Raw genomic sequence first — 16,834 nt, forward strand, 5'->3', positions numbered from 1 at the left:
GGAGTCACTGGCCTTAGCAGCTCCTAACAAGATGACCTGGGATGAGCTACTTAACTTTCTATGTCCCATGGTGTCCACTACAAAGAGTAAAAGAGTCCCTGTCTCTCCCAGTGTTTTGTCAGGATGATGGGACACATATGGGACATGACATATACAAAGCTTAAGAAGAGCAGGGAGAGAATTCCTAGCATTAATCCAAGAAATGCTATCATTTTATGACAATGCCTCTTGCACCACCTTCCCTCATGATTATGATGAACTCAGAGTAGCCTGTGGTCCTCCTGGCACTTCACAAATACAGGTGTCTCTTGCTTTAAAGTGACTTCAGAACAAAGAATTCATTTGTCCCTTCTAAGTAACTACCACCATTAACTTCACTTAAAAACATACATCACTGACTAAAACTGGCTTAAATTTTACAAGACAAAACCCTGAAGTTTTAATTTGCTGCTCATAAAGGGTCAGGTCTTATAGAAGCTCAATAAAGAACACAGACACAGAGATAAAAAGCATACATTTAAACCATGCATGGATATAACCAGAGGCTGCTCATTCCTATCCTGGCCACCCAGACCCGAATAATCACATAGAAACTATATTAATTACAACACTGTTTGGCCTATTAGCTCAGGCTTCTTATTAAATAACTCTTATATCTTAAATTAACCTATTTCTATTAATTTGTATATCACCACAAGGCTGTAGCCTACTGGTAAGGTTCAGGGATGTCTGCCTCCTTCAGCAGCTACATGGCATCTCTGTGACTCTGCCTACTCTCTCTATCTTTTCCAGCCTGGCTCTATTCTGCCCTGCCATAAGCCAAAGAAGCTTTATTCATTAACCAATAAAAGCAACACATATACAGAAGTACTTCCCACATCACATGGGTACTGATTAGTCACCCTAGAATAACCATACTTGGGGTACACTGAGAAGTTACCCTAAAATAACCATACTTGGGGTGCACTGAGTGGTTACCGTAGAATAACCATACTTGGGGTACACTGAGTGATTACTCTAGAATAATCATACTCGGGGTGCACTGAGTGGTTAGCCTAGAATAACCATACTTGGGGTGCACTGAGTAGTTACTATAGAATAACCATACTCGGGGAGCACTGAGTGGTTACCCTAGAATAAGCAGCCTGGAGAAAATCCTTAGCCACTTTATAAAGAATATGGATCATATAAATGCAGTGCAATCACATCCTTGCTGGGTGTGGAGATGAAACCAGAGAGCTTCTTGGTAACAAGAGCTGATAAGCCCTGTCATAGTGAAAAAAATTTTTTTGCTGTGCTTCATGGAAAGGTAGCTTTACAGGAGGGTTTGCTTCTTACAGGGCAGAGCAACAAGCCATGCAAGTTCTGGAATTACAGTCACAAAGATCTTAGAAATATTATTATTAATTTTTCTGGGAAATCTGGGAAATGATTGTTATACTGTTTAGCTGCAAATCTCATATTCCCAGTACAGAATGATGAATGTGTGTTGATGTAAAGTGTAAGGCCCAGCACGGTCTTGGTATTTTTGAGTGTCACAGCCAAAAGAGCAAGGAGTCAGTTTTAGCTAAAACCATGTAATCATTAGCCAAAGTGAAGCTGGCAACAATAAAACACAACCATTCTGTGGCCTCTGAATGGTGGGTGGGAACTGCCTCTCGGAGACAGTGTGGTGTCAACATCAGTGAAGCACAGCATTCACAAGGGACCCTTTCCCTTTCGTAGACCCGCCCTTAAGACAAGACATTACCTGAGCACTGTCAGTATCACGGATTCCTAACACGTATGGATTTCCCTCACAGATCAACTTTGGCTTAGCTCCAGCACACAGACAGAGTTTCTTATACACATGCTGACGGCCGTCTTCTGTGACAATACACTGTGAACAAAGGGCAAGAAAGGCAAAAGCAAACAGTTGAGACAAAAGAACACATGGGCGGCTGATGCTCAGTGACAGTGAGTGGGATTCCCCTCTGTGTGCTGTGATTACCATTATTGATACAGTGAGTGGGATTCCCCTCTGTGTGCTGTGATTACCATTGATAAATAAGGGAACTATAACAGAGCTATAGAGGAACAGAGCTAGGTGGGGAAAACTAAGCTGAATGCTGGGAGAAAGAAGGCAGAGTTAGAGAGAAGCCATGGAGCTGCCACTGGAGACAGACACGCTGAAACTTTGCTGGTAAGTCACGACCTCGTGGAGATGAACAGATTAATGGAGATAGGTTCTTAAGATGTAAGAGTTAGCCAATAAGAAGCTAGAGCTAATGGGCCAAGCAGTAATTTAATTAATACAGTTCCTATGTGATTATTTCGGTTCTGGGCAGCCGGGACCAACAAGCAGCTCCTTTCAACCACAGTGATTACAAGGTAATTGAGGGGGTGTACATTCTCTAGTGTAATGAGCACTGGTCATACATGCCGAGAGTCTGATGGAAACTAGCTTTCCTCCTCTGGAACAAAGGTTTGCATTAACAGAATCTCTCGATTATGCTGACTTCAAATTAAAATGATCATTTCCCCCCTGGGACAAGCTTCATTGAACATGTATATGTATATATGTATGTGTATGTATATGTGTGTGTGTGTGTGTGTATATATATATATATATATATAATCTTGAAGGAAGTTACTAGAAGACCTTGTGACTCTAATCATATCACATCTTACTGCTATGGGTTCAAATGAGTAGTGTATGTTGAAGTTATAATTTGTCTTTTAAAAAAATAAAATATTAAAAATAAAATAAAATAGTATTTTATCATTAAGTGTAATAGCTTTGCTTGTATTTACTAGCTTTACTACTGAGGATTTTACATGTGCTTATCTTTTAAAAAAGTGCTTTTGCTGTGTTTTTGAGACAGGGTCTCATACAGATCAAGATGACCTCTACTTTCTTGTGCATCTGAGGATGACCTTGAAGTGCTGATTTTCCTCCAAAGTGCTCAGGTCATAGATGTGCACCAGGCACAGAAAGAGAATTGTTTTAATCCAAATGAAAAACATGCTAAGACTGAAAAATAATACATCCTGGCTTCAAAGTTATTTTTTATTAATGTTATCAACATCAGTGAGTCTACAGGCACATAGTAAATCTGCTGACTTTGTTCCTTAATGTGGAATGAAAATCCATGTATAACGAGTATCCTTTAGAAAGCGAATAACTGGTAAGTAGTAGTCGCTGTGAAAACATGGACTGTGAGTGAGCACACGTCTGAGTCTGATGTGCGGTTTGTAGTCTAGCAATCCTAGCACTCACTCCACAATGATACTTTATTTTACCTACAGTACTTTTCACAAATCTGTAACCCAACAATCCAACAGAAACTTTACAATCCAACAGTTCAATTTACACAGAAACTTCAGAGCAGGCTCCCTTCAGAATCTGCCCAGAATTTGGTCTGACAAACAGAAGGCAGAGGCACTGACAAAGGTTTAAACTGATTCACATTTAAATGGTTTAAAATACTAAACTTTTTTATTAGCTATTGATAACTTTTTGGACACAGACAAGAAAGTCCAAGCTGGCATGGTCATGACAGATCTGTTGTCTCGGGACTGAATGGTGAGACAAGAGAATCAGGTTCAAGGACAGCTTGACCTGTATGAGACCAAAGTCGGCATTCCCATATACCAACAGCTGACATACAAGAGATGGAGACCAGAATCACACTTGGGAGGCTTCTGGGCGTCACTGGTTGTTGTAACCACACGGAAATCTGTATTAATTAAATTGCTGCCTGGCCCATTAGCCCTAGCCTCTTATTGGCTAACTCTTACATATTCATTTAACCCATTTCTATTAATGTGTATCTCCACTTGACTGTGGCTTACCGTCATGAGTCTAACCAGCGACTGTTTCAGAGAGGAGAGCCATGGCATCTGCCACACTGCCTTCTTCCTCCCAGCATCCAGTTCTGTCTTCCCCGCCTATCTAAGTTCTGCCCTATCAAAAGGCCAAGGCAGTTTCTTTATTTGACCAATGAAAGCAACACATAGAAGGAAGAACGTCCAATACCATTTCCCCCTTTTCTGTTTAAACAAAAAGGAAGGCTTTAACTATAACAGTAAAATTACATACAACAAAACAGTTATCAAGCAAGAATTACAGTCACAATACTTATATCTATTTTATCTTTTATCATAACTAAGGAAAACTATAACTATCCATTCTTCAACTCCATCAAAGACTACAGAAGGATATAATATTACCTAAGTAAACAAGAAGTAAGCAACTTCCGAAACTTTAGAAATGACAGAGACATCTCGCTGCCTGGAGAGTCACCCAAAGTTTTTCTGTACCATTGGGGCATCCATCTTTGGCCTTCAGGCCCATATTATCCAGCGGACATTTCCATGAAGCAAGAAATTTCAAAGACAGTTCAGTCACTTTCTTCTGTGTCCTATAGAATGTCTCGCAGACTATTTCATGAAGCAGGAACCCTGAAGGACCATCTCACCTTGAGGCAAGTTCAGCAGTCCTCTCTCTGTGGGTTCTTTGTGTCCAGTTTATGCAACAGTCCAGGCAAGAGCAGTTTCTTGCCAAAATGGCTATAAAACACCATAAGGAGCCTCTTTGATGCCCATCTTCCTCTTGGAGTAGATTGGTGCTGCCAGAAGCAGATATGTCTCATTGTTATGAAAAACCCTAAGTTATTCAAACATTTTAAATGCCATATTCTGTAGTCTTTGAAAGACATGAAGAATGCCTATCTAACTGAAATACATCTAGAAAATCTAACTAACATGACTACAAGCTTGATTATTATCGATGATTATCCATTAACAACCTATATTTCCTACATTACATTTTTAAATGAACTACACAATCACAATACCTTAATCAAGATCAGAAATACATATACATATAACAAGACTGACCTTAAATTTATATCAACAAAGCAAAATTTATACCAATGTAAATTATTCATATCTATATCAACTGGGAGATGTTCAGATTTCTAAGTGCCCTGTTTACTATACCTTTGATGGCTCATTTCCACTTGTAAAAGTAACTGAGCTATTTATTCTTTGAACTCTGTGCTACTGTGGTGGTTTGAATGTAACTCACCTCCATTAGCTCACACAGAGTAGCACTATTGGGAAGTGTGGCTTTGTCAGAGTATGCAGCACGCGGAAGGAAGTGTGTCACTGTAGTGGTGGGCTCTGAGGTCTCCTTTGCTCAAGCTATGTTAAGTGTGGTACAAAGTTGTTTCTGTTGCCAGGGGATCATGATGTAGAATTCTCAGCTCCTTTACCAGCACCATGTCGTCTGCAAGCTGCCATGTCCCACCATGATAACAATGGACTAAACTCCCCAAACTGTAAGCCAGCCCCAACTGAATGTTTTCCTTTGTAAGAGTCACCATGGTCATGGTGTCTCTTTATAACATTTGAATCCCTAACTAAGACATCTGCAATAACAAACAATTCTTACTGTTATTTGTATAGAACTTGGGTTCTTTTTCATGAAACTAGACACTTTTCCTGTTTTTAATAAATCATGTTTTACTAATAACTTAGAGCTTACAGAAACAATGGCAAACCCCCCTCTCCATCCTTCCTAAAGCCCACTGAATATACAGCATCCCTGAGACACCTCACGCGCTCTTACATCTGTGGGGGAAAATCATCTGGAGGGTTTTGTGGAGTAGTTCAAACTTGGAACATGTCCCAATTATACTGTCCCTGTAGACCAGGCCCTACATCATTATGGGCAACTGCAACTAGATTGTAATTGGTTGTTAGCCAAGAGCTACTTGCTCCACCTCAGTTTAACTTTAACATTATTCTCAGATATATCTTACTTAAAATTCTGTATTGTCCACACATCTACAATGTCATATGACTATAAAGTAAATCTGACATCACTCAATCTTATTTACCTACGCTTGTTTACCAACCTCCTTTTCCACACCCTCATCCCCCTTTCCTTCCTTTGGGCTGCAGTTCTTAGAGTGCCTTTTTACAAGACCAGCACTCTCACCCCTGAGCTATGGGGCCAGCCACTAGAATGCCCTTCTCTACCTGTAAGACTCTTAACTTGCCATCTTCAAGACACCAAGCTCAAGCAGGTCACCCTCTGTGAAGTCTTACTAGAGCTCAGCTCTGAGCTTTGACGGTAATTTCATGACTTGCCTCTTGCACACTATTATAATACAATCACTTACTATTAATGTCTACACTCCCCATGACACTGACAGCTCATAGGAGCAAGTGTGTTACTCCTGCTGTACACCAGGACCTTGTGCTGTACCCAGGACACAGTGGGCATTCTACAGATATCAACAGAACCTGCAGTGCCACACTTCCTTATCAGAGAATTTTTCCCAGAGGGTATACTCTCTAATAATGGGGATCAATTCCACTAGCCTCTACAATTTAGGGGCTTAAACAATGGTGATGACGAAGGTATGCTTAAAAGAAGTGCGAAAAAACCTGGAATTTAATGTTAGGAAAAATCATTTAACAAGAAAAAGTCTTACATGTTCTTCACTCTTCAGCTGTCTTACTCCCGACTCTATGACCTTAATGTTGGGAAAGCGATTTTCCAACACGGTACTTGGCTGTTCTTCAACATCAAATTCTTCCAATACTTTAGAGACCTTTACGAGATCAAACAAGAAATGCACATTTAAAGAAGGGATTTTCTTTGTCCTATACAGTACTATTTCATATTCACAAACACGAAGGTTAGCCCACTGCATTTAGGGTACCTATGTCCCTCAAAGACACACAAGTTAAAGGCCTGGTGGTCTCAGTAGGAGGTGGTGCCTAATGCAGGGACATCAGGCCCTTAGACCTCGGTGCCTCCTCTCTGTCCAAACCTATATGAAGTAGGCAGCTTTGTTCTAACACATACTTCAACTGTGACACTCAGCCTTCTCACAGTCTGGAAAACAATGATCCACCTAATCATAGGCTGACCCCTCTTTCATCCATGGCACTGACTACCTGTAGGAGCACTGTACGCCAGGACCTCGTGCTGAACACAGTAGGCATTCTATAACTACTGACAGAACCTGAAGTGCCACACTTCCTAGTAGAACTTTTGGTAGAGGATGATACTCTGTATTCTGTCATGGTGACAGCTCGTAGTATTAGGAGCGGAGAGACCCTTGTTCCATCTCCCGGCTAGCTTACACCCGAAATAACCACACAGAAATTGTATTAATTTAATTACTGCCTGGCCCATTATCTCTAGCCTCTTATTGGCTAACTCTTACATATTCGTTTAACCCATCTCCATTAATGTGTATTGCCACTTGACTGTGGCTTACTGGCATGAGACTAACCAGCATCCATCTTGGGCAGAAGAATCATGGTGTCTGCCACACTGCCTCCCAGAATTCTGTTCTGTCTACTACGCCCACCTAAGGGCTGCCCTATCAAAAGGCAGTTTTCTTTATTCCAATAAAAGCAACACATAGAAAGAAGAGCCTCCTAAATCATTTCCCCTTTTTCTGTTTAAACAAAAAGGAAGGCTTTAACTTTAACATAGTAAAATTATATATAACAAAGCAGTTATCAAGCAAGAATTACAGTCACAATACCTATATCTATTTTATCTTTTATCATAACTAAGGAAAACTATAACTATCTATGTATTCTTCAACTCCATCAAAGACTCCAGAAAGATATGATATTACCTAAGTAAACAAGAAGTAAGCAACTTCTGAAACTCTAGAAATGACAGAGACATCTCACTGCCTGAACAGTCACCCAAAGTTCTTTTGTTCTGTTTGGGGCATCCATCTTCAGCCTACAGGAAATGTCAGTATCCAACAGACATTTCCATGAAGCAGGAAATTTCAAAGGTAGTTCAGTCACTTTCTTCTGTGTCCTGCAGAATGTCTCACAGACTCTTTCATGAAGCAGGAACCCCGAAGAACCATCTCACCTTGAGGCAAGTTCAGCAGTCCACTCTTTGCAGGTTCTTCATGTCCAGTTTATGCAACAGTCCAGGCAAGAGCAGTTTCTTGCCCAAATGGCTAACCAACTCCATAAGGAGCCTCTTCAATGCCCATCTTCCTCTTTAAGTAGCTGGTGCTGCCAGGAGCAGATATGTCTCATTGTCATGAAAAGTCCTAAGTTATTCAAACATTTTAAATGCCATATTCTGTAGTCTTTGAAAGATATGAAGAATGCCTATCTAACTGAAATATATCTCTATATATCTAGAAAATCTAACTAACATGACTACAAGCTTGACTATTATCAATTATCCATTATCAACATATATTTCCTAATTATACATTACATTTTTAAATGAACTACACAATCACAATACCTTAAACAAGATCAGAAATACATATACATATAACAAAATTGACCACCTTAAATTTATATCAACAAAGCAAAATTTATACCAATGTAAATTATTCATATCTATATCATATCCTCCTTTAAATGTAAAAGAACGTTTATAAACAATATCCGTGTGGTTATTTCAGGTGTAAGCGAGCCAGGCGATGGAACAAGGGGCCTGCTGCTCCAAATTCTACAGAGGGTGGTGAGGGAGAATTGTCTGTATTCTGTCAATCAAGTTTTAAATAAACGCTGATTGGCCAAGCAGGAAGTATAGGTGCGAAAACCAGACAGGAAGTAGAGGCAGGGAGAAGGAGAACAGGAGAATTCTGGGAAGGAGGAAGCCCTTTCCTCCTCAGTCCAGCCCACACCACTGAAGAAGCAAAATGCGACCTGTCCCGCTGAAAAAGGTACTGAGCCATGTGGCTAACATAGACTAGAATAATGGGCTAACGTAAGTTATAAGAGCTAATACGAAGCCTGAGCTAATGGGCCAATCAGTTTATAATCTTATGGAGTTCTCTGTGTGATTTTCTCTGGGACTAAACGGCTGGGGGGCCAGGCGGGACAGAAACCCCAACGAGCCCAGCCTTCATGTTACTCATGTTACAACAGCTGATTAGCACATGCATTATACAGTAGAATGAGGACTGGGCTCAGCATCGTATGCCCTGAGCTCAACTGTCCTGTCACTACTGTGCTGTGGTTTCGTTGTTGCTGTTCCTTTGGTTTTTTGTTTTTGTTTGTTTGTTTGCCTCTAAAAATGTCAGCTAACACAACTTACTTTACTGGTGTTTAACCGAACAGTCAATGTATTTTTTTTAATGTATTCTGGCTTCTCTGCTCTCTTTACCAGGTAACTTTTTTGGTCATCGTTAAACCTTTCTTCCCCGTTCTTTAAAACAATCACTATCTCTTTGGATTCCCTCTGTCCTTTCTTGCTTTGATTCTTGTAGAGTATTTCATCCTCAGTCCAACCCTTTACTTCTCTAATGCCCTATCTTCACTCACAAACAAATCCGCAGACATGTAGAGCTCAACCTCCCTAGTTTGTGTGATGTACTACAGGTCTGTGCTGGAACCTGGTTGCAAACATTGCATGAAAATCTGATCGTATGAGTTGTAATTTCAAGCCTGTCTTCAGGAGCTTTTTACATTTTTCTGAGTTAACAAGAAACCCAGAGACATATGTGAACCATACATAGTGTTATTTACCTTATTAGAGATAAAAGTTAAGAAAAACTTCAGAATTTCCTAATTCAGTTAAAAAAAAACCCTGTATCTAATATACATTGAACACACAGAATTTTAATGGAAAACGCTTCAAATCTCCCAAAACACAACAAATTCAATGAAAGAGCAGTGTTTTACATCTCGAAAGCATTAATTGATCCACAATTTTTCTCACCTGCTTGAAGTTTGTAACTGCTTTGATAACAGGAGAGGCTGTTACCAGGAGAATGTCTTCTTCAGGAAAGGTAACAGCCAGCTGAATTTTAAAGAGAAATGACAGGATAAAAAAAATATTTTCAGCTATTACTGAATTGATGCCAGTATGGTGATAATGCTATCTAACTAATAAAACTTCAGTGTTTCACATGTGAAAATCGGTTATTCTGAGTTTATAATGGTGTGGCATTGGTACTGTTAAACTCTGACAGTGCTAAAATAAACAATCTACTCATGTTAAAGGTGGACAAAGTCCTGGATAGGCAAAATCACTACAGCAGTCTTTGGTTGACTCATTTCACATACTAATTTAAAGTTATATGCCTATTACAAACTGCCTGTTTTCATTTATTTTAAATTAATGTTTTTACTTTGACTTCACCGAGGATAAAATTAAAACAAGTCTCTGATGTTACACAGAATCGTGGCCTGAGTTTTCCAAAGCTTTGACACTCCCTCTCTGACGGGTTTCAGAAAGGGAAAGACAAAGCCATGTTAACATTAGCTTAAGACAGTGCAAAGACTTAATGTGCTGTTGTTTTATTATTTCCACTTCTTCCTCACTCTGGAGGGGGAACACTTGTTCACCTTGGACTCTACTTCTCTGTCTGCTATTCCTCACAGCCCATAAAGCCGAGTAACATGGAACAATTAACACGCCCTTAGGACACCTAAGCGTCCTTTGTCTCAGCTTATTTGAACTTCCTCTATTTGATAATATTGTCTCTCCCCATCTCTGTTTACTTTTCATAGTCTGCAGTCTATCTGAGGTTCCATTGCTGGATCAGGTCCCCAAAACTATCACTGAGAACCACCTACAAGTTAGCCTCCAGGCTCATACAGCTGTCAACCGGTTGCCACTATCCCAAACACTAGCTAATTAACACCTGCTTTCATTTGAACACTTTTCGCCACAACAAAACCATCTGTTTGGAGATTTTTGTTGTACTCTCGGCATGCCATAGAGCCCAATAAGGTCTGAGCCCAGGCAGTCTTCCTTGCTTCTGTCTCTCCTGAGCTTCAAATTAATTATGTCATGCTCTTCTCCACTGCAGGTTACACCGTGGCGTATGCTATTCTTCTCTACCTGCTAAAACCGTATTATGTTGCCTAGAATAAGAACTCTTGATGGGTACACAGAAGATGACCTCCAAAGATTAAAACCTCAACGTATTTAAATTTCTTCTATTTCTTGTGACTAAAGTGGTTAGTTACAGCAACAAAATAATCTAGCCCTTTTTGTAATACGACTCATCCGATTCACTTGCTTATCGTAGTCAGAGATTCTACATTTGTATTGCTTTGACCCAAACTTTTGCTGGAGATGACAGCTTATCGTGGGAGTTCAAGGTACTATGTTAGAATTACTTTAACTAAGGACTTGGCACCTACGAAGAAACTAAATTTAATGTGTGAAGGAAATGTGACAAGTGGGTGGATTTTCTGTCCAAATACCAAAGCCTCATGCCGGTTTGCGTACCATTCCGCCTGGAATCTGGCTTGGCTCTGGCTTCCCAGTTAATCATGCACTTCCCACTCCTGGGGTTTGCCCGGGCCCTCGCAGACCAGGGACCCAAGGCTCCAGGAGCCCCGAGTGCAGCATCCCACCCACTTGGCCCCTAGTGCTCCAGGAGCCCCCAGCGCTCCATCAGCCTGGAGCACAGCATCCCTCTCACTTGGCCCCTAGCTCTCCACGAGCCCCGAGTGCAGCATCCCACCCACTTGGCCCCCAGAGCTTCTGGAGCCCCAAGCTCAGCAGTATCCAGCTCACTTCAGCCCCCAGCGCTCCAGCAGCCCGGAGCGCAGCATCCCGCCCACTTCAGCCCCTAGCGCAGCATCCTGCCAACTTGGCCCCTAGCGCTCGAGGAGCCCCGAGCGCTGTATCCCGCCCCCTTCAGCCCTAGCTCTCCACGTGCCCCGAGCGCAGCAGCCCGCACTGCCGCACAGCGGAGGGGCGTGGCAAAGGCCGGAAGGCCGACCACCGAAGGGGACCAAGCGCAACCTCCAGTTCCCCAGCCTGCGGAGTCCGGAAGGGGCGGAGCTCGCGACCACGAACCTGCTCGGCACACGTGACGCCGGCGATGCCGCCTCCCACCACCACGAACGGCCCCACCGATCGCGCGGCCTCCATGTTCCCGGGCGGCTGGAGACCGACTGGGTACCGGCGACCTGTGACCTGTGAGCCTTCGTCCACCCGGAAGGGAAGCTGCCCACATAGTCACTTCCGGCGCCTGGTCCACGGACTCTGGACTACGGATGCCCGGAAGCTTCACACTTATTCCATTTGAGTATTTATCGCGTGACTTGTATTTGAAAGCTTGGACATGTCGCAGCCTTCCCGGGTTTTATAACTGTTACTACACCCACATCTTAAACTTTCTGTGGTAGAAGCTGCCTTCGAGGATCTTCATGCAACCCTCTCTTCTTATTCTGTAGGGGAAGAATTCTTAGCTTCTGGAATCGTCTCGATTGCCTCCCTGCACCTAGCAATGGGAGATTTTCATTTGAGGAAGCATGATTCTTTATGACAATCAAATACTATCGAGTTGTTCAGTAAGAAGTTAGCCTCCAATTCTCAATTTTGAACTCAGTAAAGATGTGCAGTAAAATACAGTTGTTTGCCACATTATCCAATGGACATTTCAGGTATCCCCCCCCCCCAAAAAAAAGATACAATTTTTTGTTTGGTGTTCATTTATATGAGGAATGCCTTTGAGAAATGGCTGACTTATTTTCAGGTTTTTCTCTGTAGTATTCTCTATTACCTTGCCTTTATCTTTGTGGTTCCATGTCTTATCTAGGTAGGAATCTTACTGTTATATTGAGGTATTTCTCAGTTGACGCAGTCCAATACTGCTTGTTGTTGATGCCCTTTGATTCCATAACCTCTGAAGATAGCCATTCTGCGTAATAGGAAAACTTGCATATCTAATTATAGATATTTACTGCTTCTCCTAATCCTTGTTCTTTACCCAGTTAAATGTGCACAGTTCGCTGCTAGCTTCTGTTTCTAGCTTAGACAGCCTGCTGGCGGAAATAGTGCGTTCTGTTTGCTTGGCTCTCACCTCCATCATTTTACAGAACATTTGCTGCTTTCAGCTTTAACCAACACTAGCTCCTGGTGCCCGTTGCTTTCTTTTCTCTCTCAGCATATGCTTTCTGCAACTCCACTTCCTCATTGAGCTATCGATCCTCGTCAATAACTTTAATAATCTTAAATTGGCATAAGGAGTTGTTTCTATGTAGTCCAAAAATATCTGGCGGTCTTCTGAATTTAGAACTATCCCATTTTATTTCATCCCAACTCCACAAGCAATTCTAACCCAACTATTCTTGAACGCAAAACTCTAGAAACATAAGTTATATGAAAACAAAAGCAATATGTTTGCTCAAATGAAGAAACATCCCTTCCAATGTAAGGCAATCAACATTCAATTTGACAAAGAAGTCACAGATAAACATCTTTCTGACCTACACGGTTTTTTGTTTCACTTTTGTTTTACTCGTCAACATAAATAGAGATATTAACCAATATTCAAACTGCATTCATTTATCAGTTGCTATTATGCTCTACCTAGAACACAAATAAAACAACAACAACAAAAGACAGTGAAGGGATGTTCAAGAATAAAAAAGAATAATTTGTTTTGGAATTTACAATAAAATAGCAAAAAGTATTGTATTTTATATATATGGTCTTTATAGGCACTGCACACACATGCTCCACAGACACACATATTCAGGAAAAACACTCATACACAAAATAAAACTAATTTAAAAATGTATACTGCTATGCTGCTAAAAACAATTCCTCAGTTTTTAAGAAATTTTATTGTGTGTGTGTGTGTGTGAGTGTGTGTGATGGATGCTTTGTCTGCATGTATTTATGTGTAGCATGTGCGTGCAATGCCAGCAGAGGTCAGGATAGGGCATTTTCTAGCCTAGAACTGCAGTTACAGATGGTTATGAGTTGCCATGTGGGTGCTGGGAATAGAATCTGGGTCCTCTGGAAGAGCAGCCAGTACTCTAAACCACTGAATCATTCTCCAGACCTTCCCGGTTTTCTCGAGAATTCTATACAACGTGTCTCTGTGTATGTGTGTATGAGGATCATCGGTCAATGCCTGCTATAATCTTTGATGACTGTCCATCATAATTTTTGAGAAAGGATCTCTCACTGAATCAAGGACTCACCAATTCAGCGTAACTGACACTCTAGTGATCGGCCTGTCATCCCCAGCCTCAGCCCTAAGTTTGCAGGAGTGTACTGTTCCACCCAGATTTGGGGCTCTGGGAGTCCATACTTAGGTCCTCACGCTTGCATGGCAAGCACAGTATCAACGAAGCTATCTCTGCAGTTCATCGTTCTCACACCCACCTCCTCCCCAGGCTCAGGGATCACTGTGAAGAGAAGCGGGAAAGGTCATAAGAAGCAAACACAGTGAATGCCTGTGCAGAATTGTGTGTTAGAGACACAACAGAGCAGTTGCACACGCGAACTCACAGAGATCATGACAACATGGAGTGGGAAGGTGTACAAGAAGTTCCACCCCCTAGTGGAGGAATTATCAGTAGCTGATAGTTATTAAGAGCAAAGTTAGCTTTCTTTAAGAGTATGGTGATATTTAAGATACTCATCAGTCTGAGTACAGGACAAGGCCAGTTCAGGAACCCTCTCCTCTATTGCTTAGGGTCTTAGCTAGGGTCATCCTTGTGGAGGCCTGGGAATTTCTCTAGAGCCAAGTTTCTTGCTAACCCCATAATAACTCCTTCAATCAAGATATCTCTTTCCTTGCTCTCATCTCTGTCATTCCTCCATCTTGATTATCCCATCCCCTCAAGTTCTCCTCACCCCTCCCTTTCTTCCCTCCTCGTCCCCTTCCATTCTCCTTTCTCCCCCCACCCCCATGCTCCCAATTTTGTCAGGCGATCTTGTCTATTTCAACTTTCCAAGTGGATCTATATATGTTTTTTGGGGAGGGTGTTCACCTTATTACTTAGCTTCTCTAGGATCATGAACTATAGGCTCAATATCCTGTGTTTATAGCTAGTATCCACCAGAGGGAGATTATGTGGGATACCCCTCTGTATGCTGTGAATACTGTTCGTTAACAAAGAAACTGTTTTGGGCCTGCACAGAGCAGGATAAAGGTAGACAGGGAAAACTAAACTGAATTCTGGGAAAAAGAAGGCAGAGTCAGGAGATACCATGTAGCCGCCAGAGGGGAAAGATACAAGTTGTCAGCTTGAACCTTGCCAGTAGGCCACAACCCTCATGGTAAAATATAAAATAATGGAAATGGGTTAATTCTAGATGTAAGAGCTAGCTATCAATATACTTAAGTGATTAGCCAAGCAGTGATTTAATTAATATAGTTTCTGTGTGATTATTTTTGGAGTCTGGGCAGCCAGGAAATGAACAAGTGGCCTCCAACCACAGGCAGAGACCCACATAGGAGCACTGGACTGAGCTCCTAAAGTCCAGTTGAAGAGTGGGAGGAATGAGAATATTAGCAAAAAGGTCAAAGCCATGGTGGGTACACCCACTGAAACAGTCTACCTGAGCTAATGGGAGCTCACAAACACCAGTCAGGCTGGAAAGGAACAAGCATAGGATCAAACTAGACACTCTGAATGGGGTGACAGTTGTGTGGCTGGGGAAAGACTCCAAGGCCACTGACACTGGCACCAGGATTTATTCTTACTGCGTGTACTGGCTTTTTGGGAACCTATTCTCTTTGGATGGATACCTTGCTCAGCCTAGGTATAGTAGGGAGGGCCTTGGACATTCCCCAAAGTAATGCGTCTTTCCCTCTCTGAGGATTGGAATGGGGTGGGGTGGGAAAGTATGTGGAGGGAATGGGAGGAAGAGAGGGAGTGGAAACTTGGATTGGTATCTATAATGAAAAAAGATAGTTTCTTTTCTTTTTTAAAAAAATAAAAACATTTTTTAAAAATAAGAGTGTATGGTTCCTTGTAGGTCTAACATGACCCAGTATGTGGCCACACACCCAGCGGTACATGGGTAGTACGGATGGGACTAATGAGGTGGATGGATCTGGGACCATATAGGGGGAGGGGTGAATATGATTAAAACATGTTGTATAGAATTCTTAAAGAATTAATAAAAATAGGCATTATAGAGCCTCCATGGGCACTACATGCCTGTGGTGCACAGACATTCATGCAGGCAAAATACTCCTATCCTTAAGAATGAATAAATATTAAAAAAATAAGAGTATTGTGGCTCTCAGCACACTGGTGCCTGTGACATACGTGGACAACACAGTGGAGCCGGCCCTGAAGATGTAGGTATGGGAGATCCGACCCTGAGAACGTGAGGGCAGGAGAGCTGGCCCTGCCCTTTGCTCATCACTGCAGGGTTGCCAGGGCAATGCTGGAGAGCTCACCATGGTGGCAAGGACAGGGAGAACTAGCATGCTGATCAACCCTGAAATTGCCCACACCCAGAAACAGGATTATGGGTTGGCCCAGCCCTATTTCACCTGATGTGTGCTCTGCTGGATCACGTGAAGGGACCAGTCTTGCAGACCCAAAGCTGCAGGATTTTCACAAGACAGGGCAACAGCAGGCTAACCAAGAGGAGCTCCAATGAGAGCCCAGCATCTACAGGTACCAGAAACCAGAGACCTGAACCAGACCAATGACTCTCTGCAATGAACACTTGAAAGTAAAGATGCACGGACTGAAGTGTTTACTGCACGCCTCACTGTGTCACGATACAGCTTCCGGGATGAGATGCCCTCTACTTTTCTTTTTTCTTTTTGCTAAAATTTTATCTGGGGCAGGAGGCTACAAGGGCAGAGGGCAGATAAGCTGGGATATGAAATGAATGGGATCAAGATGCATGATGTGAAAGGCACAAAGAATAAGTAAAAAGAAAGTGAAATATAAGTGTGTGAGAGGTGAATAAATGAGAACAAAAAGATATAATAACATTTTAATACTAAATACTTTGTATTACTCTATGTAATAGCTCAAAAATGAGTAAAGTAAAATCTATAGTCTAAAAAGGTAAAATAGAAAAAGAGGTAAGTAATAGTAAAAATTTTATCAT

At 41.8% G+C, this 16,834-nt stretch overlaps 2 protein-coding genes across 3 annotated transcripts in view; both read right to left on the reverse strand.

Moving 5' to 3' along the window:
* Positions 1-11,958, reverse strand: part of Pyroxd1 (pyridine nucleotide-disulphide oxidoreductase domain 1) — a 22,387-nt gene extending 10,429 nt beyond the window's left edge. Inside the window, exons 1-4 of one of the 2 annotated variants that reach the window (XM_075982369.1) lie at positions 11,813-11,958; positions 9,716-9,796; positions 6,486-6,605; positions 1,751-1,879 (exon numbers count right to left, since the gene is read on the reverse strand). In XM_075982369.1, coding sequence (XP_075838484.1) covers positions 1,751-1,879; positions 6,486-6,605; positions 9,716-9,796; positions 11,813-11,887 — 405 coding nt within the window. In that variant the 5' untranslated portion in view covers positions 11,888-11,958. Of the gene's footprint in view, positions 1-1,750; positions 1,880-4,460; positions 4,611-6,485; positions 6,608-9,715; positions 9,797-11,812 lie in introns of those variants that run through there. The other variant, XM_075982371.1, reaches the window with a different exon arrangement.
* Slco1b3 (solute carrier organic anion transporter family member 1B3) overlaps positions 1-16,834 on the reverse strand; it is a 1,042,880-nt gene that overhangs the window by 360,745 nt on the left and 665,301 nt on the right. The gene's annotated exons all lie outside the window — the stretch shown is intronic.

This window comes from Microtus pennsylvanicus, chromosome 8 (assembly GCF_037038515.1).
Source record: "Microtus pennsylvanicus isolate mMicPen1 chromosome 8, mMicPen1.hap1, whole genome shotgun sequence".
Lineage (NCBI taxonomy): Eukaryota > Metazoa > Chordata > Mammalia > Rodentia > Cricetidae > Microtus > Microtus pennsylvanicus.